Source organism: Durio zibethinus, chromosome 7, assembly GCF_047325235.1.
Source record: "Durio zibethinus cultivar Kanyao isolate XHJ-2024 chromosome 7, ASM4732523v1, whole genome shotgun sequence".
In the NCBI taxonomy this organism is placed as follows: domain Eukaryota; kingdom Viridiplantae; phylum Streptophyta; class Magnoliopsida; order Malvales; family Malvaceae; genus Durio; species Durio zibethinus.
Genome location: NC_143168.1, coordinates 25,779,004 through 25,787,818, shown reverse-complemented (window position 1 = coordinate 25,787,818; position 8,815 = coordinate 25,779,004). Strand labels below are relative to the sequence as shown.

Here is an 8,815-nt window from a genome sequence, read left to right as displayed (position 1 = left end):
TTTTGTATTTTATTTATATAGTTATATATTTATTATTATATCATTATTATTTTTTTTTGGGTTTATCTTATTTTATTTTTTATTATTTTTTTAAAATTATCTATTAATTTTATCTGATTTTTTTTCCTGATTATCTGATTAGTATTATTATTTTTTTGTTTTCTTTTTTTGATGGCTGTGATTGAAAGTTGAAGAATCTCATTGTGAATGGGAATTCAATCAGAAGAGTCTAGATTGGATTCAAAGATTGAATTTTCGTCCAAGGAGAAATTGAGATTGATTAGAAACTCCTGATCAATCCCTATAAAATGGACCTCTGGAACAGAATGAAGGACACACAGAACAAACAATGAGCAAAGCTACTGATTTGAGAGAAAAGGAGGCGTATAGGAAGCTGAGAAAAGGTTTAGGAGTGTTCGGGGAGTTAGCAGAAATTTTTTGAGAATATATCATTTTAACTTCAATTTTCATGAAAATATATAAGTTGTAAAAAAACCAAAAGATTAAGAAAAAAAAACATAAATAATATTTAAAAATAAAAAATTATTAACACAGCATAAAAATAATAAATATACTAACAACTGATGTAAATTAAGTTAATGTTTTATTTTTATGATAATATGAAATTAAAAAGGAAAAGCTAATTAAGAAAGAATATTGGAGTTGGTCCAAAGTTTAGTAGAGAGAATATATTACTTATAATAATTATGATATAATTAAGTAAACATAATTTAAAGTTGTGTAAAATTTATAAAAATTTTACATAAAATTTATATTTATAAACAATAAATTTTTATATAATTTTTATGATAATTAAGTAATTATAATAAAAATTATAAATAAAACGCTCTCTTAATAAAATAGTTATATTCTTTGATTTTCATAATAGGCTCCATTATGTTTCCAAGATAAAGGTATCATGGGTGCCTGATTGAAAGGAGGGTACTGAAATTAATTAATTTTCAATTATTATATTTTTTAATCTAAATTTATTAACATTTCAATTAATTTTTACATACATTACTAATTAATCACTTTAAAATTAAGTATAATCGCTTAAGTTTCATTGATAATGGATATCCATCCGCATTGATTTAAGAGTTAATAGAAAGTTTTCTCAAAGAGGAAAAGAGTTAATACAAAGATGAGGAACAAGGCCGCATATAAACAAAAAGTTCGCTTACTTTTTGTTAGACAAAATTTTGCTGGTATGAAATTTGCTTTAAATTATTATATGAAATCAGATTTATTGAATCTAAGTATATAAATATTGTTTACAGCACTTGTCTTGAAGGACAATAACTTGAATGAATCGTATCAGTCAAATATATATAAATATTACGAGCTGTTGACAGTATTATTTAATAGGATCAGGACAATAATTTCAATGAATCATGACAATCAAACAAATAAACTTTATAGCTGTTTGACTTTTAAGAGCATCAGGACAATAATTTCAATGAATCATAACAATCAAACAAATAAACTTTATAGCTGTTTGACAGTACTGTTTAATAGCATCAGGACAATAATTTCAATGAATCATATCAATCAAGTAAATAAATTTTATAATTGTCTAATAGTATTTTTGTCAAAAATAAAAGTGTAATGATATATTAATATTCATAAATTATTTAAATTTAATTCGAAAAAAATTTAAATTCGGTTTGATTATTTTCGAGTCGAGTTTAAGTTCAAGTAATTTGATTTATCGATCGAATCGAATTTGAATATTTTTATATCCGATTCGAATAGCTCGTGAGCCTAATCGAACTTTTATATTTAAATATATTTTTATTATTTTAATTAATAAAATATTTCGAATCCGAATTCGAGTTCGAGTATGAATAATTAAATTTTTATTGAGTATACGAATCGAAATTATTTTTACATATTAATCAAGCTTAATCGAACGAACAATAATAATTCGAATTCGATCACGAATTAAATTCGAATTTAAAAAATAAAATTCGATCAAGTTCGAATCGAATAACGAATCTCAAATTATGAGTCGAACTTAAATTTATTACTATTTGAATCGATTCAATTATATCCCTAATCAAAAATAATAATTTCAATGAATCGTAACAACCAAATAAATAAATTTTACAATTGTTTCATAGTATTGTTTAACAGTATCAGGACAATAATTTCAATGAATCATGTTAATTAAATAAATAAACTTCACAATTGTTTGACAGTATTTGTTGTCACGGATAATAATTTCAATGAAACATGCCAATCAAGTACCAATGAATAATGACAATCAAATAAATAAACACTACAGTTGTTGATAGCACTGTTTAATTGCACCAGTAGATTTTTTTTATTTATTTTTATTTTTTATCTATTTATTTTATATTTTTTTATAAAAAATTTTCAATCGGAAGAGTCATGATTTTTTTTAATTTTAATTTTTATATTTAATTATAAAATATTTTAGAAAGTAGGATCCACTTTTTTTCACCATTGGCATTTTATTATTATTTTTTTTACATATTTTCTTTTTCAATGGATTCACTGTTTTGAGATACTACTTTTTGTTTTTTTTTTCAGTTTTATTTTTTATATATATTTTTATTAAAATATTAATTTATCTCGCTTGTTAAAGCCACATCTTCTGGCAATTATCCTGAACCAAAGATCTCCAGGGGTTGCTCGGAGGCAATGGAAATGATGGCGAAACGACCAAAAATAATGGAAAAAGAGGGTTTTTGGAGACTGTTGATTTGAAACTTAACCTTTAAACAACTAAGGAGGCGATGGCGAACGAAACTGAGAAGATGAAAGAGAAGAGCTCTGTTGCTCTTCTATCTACTGACCCTGCAAAGCCCCCTGCAAAGTAAGCTACCCATATCTTTTCTTGGTTATCTTGTTTCTCAATATTTGTTTTTTTTTCCGTCTTTTTGTTTGTTTGTTTTTTTTTTTTTTTCATTTCATTTCCTTTAGAATGAAAGTTCATTTGATTAATAATGAAATCAAGAAGTGAGCATGCATTTGCATATGCATCAGTTAATTTATTTTTCAGTGAAATTAATTTCTTGTTTTTAGGGGTTTTTTTTTCTTTCAATTGTTGAATATTAATTTGGAATTGAAGAAGATGAGTGTCCATTGAATCTTGGCTTTGTAAAGTGAAAAAACAGTTTAATTTTTATATTTGATGGCTTTGGTTGTTTGTCGGGAAAAAGAGGGAAAAGAACAAAACATGTGGAATCTCTACTACTTTTCCTAACAACCAAACAATAATTCAAAGTTTTTAACAGGAAAGTGCCTAAGATAGTCCACAGCTAAGCTACCAAACATTGGTAAATGTCAAAAGTATTACCACATTCACCTTCTCAAAAGTTGATAATAATATTTTTTACAATAAAATCCAAAAAATAAAGGAAAATCAGAATGGAATTCCAATAATTTTATGTTATTTCATTCGTATGACCAATATGATTAATGTTATGATAAATTTAAAATGATCTAGTAACTTAAATTTGAGGTCACATTAAATTTCAGGGCACAAGTGGTGGGATGGCCACCATTTTAAAAAAATCAGATTCAGTCTCATGTAAGTAGTTTTGAATCAAGTAAACTCATAGGCTTTGATCTTTTATTTTACACAGAGCTTTAGCTACTTAATAAAAAAGAGGTGGAGTTGTTTTAGGTGTGTGTCGAAAATTAAGTAGAGAAAAAAGAAAAGTCAAGAAAAGTAGAGACAGAAAAAAAAAGGGAGAGTTGATTGAACGGAAGTCGATCCGTGGTTCGATTGAGTTAGAACTTTGTCAGGAGGTTTATGATTCAGAGTTCTACATTTTTAACAGTGAAGATCGGGTTTGAAGCTCTCTAGGAACAAATTAATGGTGTATTTGTTGAGTCACTTATTTGGTGAGATTTTTCTAATTGTTTCTCTAGTTGTTGATTAGCTTTAGTTTTAGCTAGAGAAGAACTTTGTATAACTATTATTTGATAGTGAAGATTTTTCTGGTGATCTGTGATTTTTTACACTGGAGGGTTTTTCACTAAATTTTGGTGTGCTTTATTTTTTCTACGTATTTGATTATTGATTGTTGTCTATTGTTTCTGTATTATTGTGATTATTGCTTCAGGCGCAACAAGTGGTATCAGAGCAAAAGTTATTTTGAAACATCGATACAGAAGCAACTCAAAATAAAAGTAAATTCTGTTTGAGATCATGGAGGGTGATACAAGTTTCATGATAAAATTGACAGAATCGAATTATTCAATTTGAAAGCTTATGATGGTGATCATTTATACTGTAAAGATTTGTATGAGCTAGTATTGGGTGATTTGGTTAAATCAGTAAATATGAAAGTTGAAAGCTGAAAGAAGCTAGGTAGAAAGACGCTGGCTACAATAAAAAAAAATGGGTTAATATCAGCGTATTTCATCATGTAGCGCAGGAATCAGATGCTCACATTATTTTAAAAAAATTGACAGCATTATATGAGAGAAAAATAGGTATAATTAAAGTTATGCTTATTAAAAAGTTTGTAACTTTACAGTACAGGGATGGACGATTTGTTACAGAGCACTTAAGTTATTTTTAAGATATATTTAATCGGATGACTACTATGGAGCTTAAGATGGATGATGAAATGAAGGCGTTATTTCTTTTGGGTTCATTGTCAGATAGTTGAAATACTCTAGTTGTGATTGTTCTTAATTCAGCTTCTGATTATAAGGTGACATTGAAGATCCTAAAAGACAGTATGCTTAATGAAAAAGCAAGGTGAAAAGATGTAGATCCTGAGAATCAAGTTCTAGTCACAGAGAACAGGGATAAAAACATCGACAGAGGTCAGGACTCAAAAGGTCGTGTTAAGTCTAAACATAGATCCAAGTCTAGAGATAAAGTGAAATGTTTTCATTGTGGTAAAGTGGGTCATATAAAATGAAACTGTAGAATCTTAAAGCAAGAGCGAAAATATGAAAAAGGTAAGAGTTCAGATGATGGCAATGTTGCAGCAGTGAATTCAGATAGTGATTCAGTTACTTTGATTTGTACACATGGTGATTGTAATCATGTTAGTGATCTTGGTATTGAGTGGATAGTTGACACAGGAGCGGCATATCATTGTGTTTCTAAGAGAGAATTGTTTACAACTTACAAAGCAGGAGATGTTGGTTGTACCAAGATGGGAAACAAGAGTGTGTCACAGATTATTGGGATTGGTGATATTGTTGTACAAATTAGTATAGGCTGCATGTTGACTTTGAGGGATGTCAGACACATTTCAGATATGAGAATGAACTTGCTTGTTATTAATGTCTTTGATAAGGAGGAATATGAAAGTTGACAAAAGAATGAACAATGGAAGCTTCTCAAAGGATCTATGGTAGTTGTAAGAGAAAAATTATGCTGTACAATATATAAGACATGGATGCAATTGAACGGTAACCAGGTAAATACCATTGAAAATGATGCTTCAGCAAACTTGTGGCACAGGAGGCTGATGCACATGAGTGAAAAAAGGGTTACAGGTTTTGGCAAGGCAGTCTTTCATTCCCTTGACCAAAGGTATGTCTCTCGATTCATGTGATTATTGTTTGTTTGGTAAGAATCATAGAGTTTCTTTTTGTAAAAGTTCTCAGAGAAAAGAAAATAGATTGAAATTAATTTATTCTGACGTATGTGGTCCCATTGAGGTTGAGTCATTAGGTGGTAGCAGATATTTTGTTACTTTTATTGATGATGTTTCACGTAAGACTTAGGTGTATATGTTGAAATATAAATGTCAGGTATTGTAGTATTTTTAAAAATTTTATGTCATGGTTGAGAGGATGACAGGGTTACCCTTGAAGTGTATTCGAATTGATAATGATGAGGAATACACATCTAAAGACTTTAAAGAGTATTGCTCAAAGCATGGGATCAGGCATGAGAGGACAGAACCTGGAATACCGCAGCATAATGGTATAGCTGAAAGAATGAATCGCACCATTGTGGAAAAAATCAGATGTATGTTGAAAATGTTAAAATTATCAAAGTCATTCTGGGGTGAAGTAGTCAATACAGCTTGCTATTTACTTAACAGGTCACGATCAGTTCCTTTGGGCTTTGACATTCCAGAAAGAGTGTCGACAGGGAAAGATACTTCATGCTCTCACTTAAAAGTTTTTAGGTGTAAAGCATTCATGCATGTGTCGAAAGAGCAGAGATCAAAGCTTCACAGTAAAGTTACACAGTGTGTGTTTGTAGGATATTGTGATGAAAAATTTAGCTACAGGGTATGGGATCCAGTAAAGAGAAAGACAGTCAGAAGCAGGGATGTGGTCTTTCATGAAAAAGAAACCATAACAGACTTTGAGAAAAATAAGAAGACTACACAGGTTACTGTTGAGTATGATGTTTCAACACCGACAGAGATTCCACAGGAAAGAGCCACAGATGGTGAAAATGAGCAAGAAACAGAACTTGGGGATATGAATGAGTCAGCTATAGTTGGTGATGAGCCAGATGCTATTAGTTTTGAATAGGAGGAGCAATCCTCTCTACCTGAGAGTGTTGAGCAGGGGGAGCTACCTTCGGCATCAAGTGATGTAGAGTCTCAGTCCAGAAGATCTACTAGAGAGTGCAGGTCATCTATCAGGTATCCAAGTTCAAATTTTATTTTAATTACCAGTGAAAGAGAGCCAGAAAGCTTTCAAGATGTGCAGGCTACTCCGGATAGAGAGCACTGGTTAAAAAAAATGAAAGAAGAGATGGAGTCATTGCGAAAAAATGATACTTATGATCTTGTTAAACTTTTCGGGAAAAAGCTTGAGCTTTGCAGTAACTTGACCGGAATGAGTTCCCTGGCCAAGGTAAGTTCCAAATGAAACTGCTATGGTGATGAATCTTTTCCTAATGGGGCTGGAGGGAGAGATTGTTAGAAAAATGAGGTCCAGTCCCATGTAAGTGATTTTAGACCAAGTAAAGGCCATGGACCTTGATCTTTTATTTTAGATAGAGCCCTAGCTACTTAATAAAAAAGAGGTGGGGTTGTTTTAGGTATGTGTCGAAAACCAAGTAGAGAAAGAAGAAAAGCCAGGAAAAGCAGAGAGAGAGAGAAAAAAAAGGGAGAGTTGGTTGAACGAAAGTCGATCTGTGATCCGATTGAGTTAGAACCTTGTCAGACGGTTTATGATTCAAAGTTCTACATTCTGAACGGTGAAGATCGAGTTTGAAGCTCTCTAGGAACAAATCCAGGGTGTATTTGTTGAGTCACTTATTTGGTGAGATTTCTCCAATTGTTTCTCTAGTTGTTGATTAGCTCTAGTTTTAGCTATAGAAGAACTTTGTATAACTATTATTTGATAGTGAAGATTTTTCTGGTGGCTTGTGATTTTTTTCCTCTACACTGGAGGGTTTTTCACGTAAATCTTGGTGTGCTTTATTTTTTCTGCGTATTTGATTATTGATTGTTGTCTATTGCTTCTGTATTGTTGTGATTATTGCTTCAGGCGCAACACATAAGTCAGATCCTTCCGGAAGAACATCATGGCCGTCCAGAAGAACAGCTCCGAGGAAGAGGCCGGCGAGAAGGCTGGCAGCAGTACTGCCACCAACACCACCAGTGCAGCAGCGTTTGTTAAGGTCAGCATGGATGGTGCACCCTATCTACGCAAGGTGGACTTGAAATTATACAAGAGTTACCAAGAACTCTATGATTCCTTGGGCAAAATGTTCAGCTCCTTTACTATTGGTAATTAATAAGCCCAAAATACAATTTTGTTAATTTTAGGCAAATTAATGTGAAGATGTGAATTAAATTTTGGGGGGATTAATGTTTTAGGTAACTGTGGGTCACAAGGAATGAAAGATTTCATGAATGAAAGCAAATTGATAGACCTCTTGAATGGTTCTGAGTATGTTCCAACTTATGAAGACAAAGATGGAGATTGGATGCTTGTTGGTGATGTCCCATGGGAGAAAGTTTTTAACTTCAATTTTACATTTTCTAATTAATTGGCATATTTATTTTATGATTAAATCTTACTAATTTATATTTTTTTTTGCTAAATTTATAGGATGTTCGTTGATTCATGCAAACGACTGAGAATCATGAAAGGATCTGAGACAATTGGACTTGGTTAGTAACTATTAATTCTATATAATCATGACTGTTCAATCGTAATTATTGATTTGATTTTCATGGAATTTGCAGCTCCAAGAGCAGTAGAGAAGTGCAAGAACAGAAGTTGAAGCAGTTTCACAAACAACAATCTCAGTTGAAATCAAGCGTTACAAAGATAAAAAACAGAGCGGCAAACCGGCTCGAATATAGGGATTGAGTAGGGAGTTTGAATGTGTTCATCAGCATGAAGAAAAAAAAAATTATGAGGAATATATTGGGAGATTTATTAATGGACAAGAAATCAAATAATAGGAAATCAATAAGACTTTGCTTTTCTTCTGTGTAACCCTTTTTTATTGTCAATGGCTTGTTTAATAATTTCTTAAAAATATTAATGTTTTTAGTTGTCATGAGTGTTTTTTTTTTTTTTTTTCACTCTATTTTGTAATATTATTGCATGTATTTTTTTCAATGTAATGTATGAAAAGATTCTCTGAATTATGTATACTTATTATTATTATTATTTCATAAATTTTATAATGTTTTTGTAATTGGTTGAGGAGACAAATAAACAAGATCCATGAACAAAGTGATAAGGCGGAGCAAGGCCATGTGCAAAGGAAACATTTAAGAATCAATCATTACTTTTTTTTTTTTAGTTAATTTTCATTGCTGATTTTGTATATTTTTATTGCAAGTTGTAGACAAGTGTGGACCTTAGAATTATTTTGAAAATTTTAAAATTA

General features: G+C 30.8%; 1 protein-coding gene across 3 annotated transcripts; it reads left to right on the top strand.

Annotated features, from left to right (window-relative positions):
- The first annotated feature begins 2,600 nt into the window (after positions 1–2,600).
- On the top strand, positions 2,601–8,479 carry LOC111277888 (auxin-responsive protein IAA16-like). 3 transcript variants are annotated; one of them, XM_089764017.1, is made up of 6 exons: positions 2,601–2,842; positions 4,098–5,530; positions 7,456–7,697; positions 7,788–7,925; positions 8,025–8,084; positions 8,160–8,479. In XM_089764017.1, the coding sequence occupies exons 3-6, from the start codon at positions 7,493–7,495 to the stop codon at positions 8,195–8,197; spliced, it is 441 nt and encodes a 146-aa protein (XP_089620143.1). In that variant the 5' UTR covers positions 2,601–2,842; positions 4,098–5,530; positions 7,456–7,492; the 3' UTR covers positions 8,198–8,479. The 3 variants fall into 3 exon arrangements, 2 of the variants coding, with proteins under 2 accessions (XP_089620143.1, XP_089620142.1); XM_089764016.1 differs by lacking the exon at positions 4,098–5,530 and having other exon boundaries at positions 2,617–2,842; XR_016343703.1 differs by lacking the exon at positions 4,098–5,530 and having other exon boundaries at positions 2,618–2,842; positions 7,788–8,084.
- Positions 8,480–8,815: the final 336 nt, after the last annotated feature.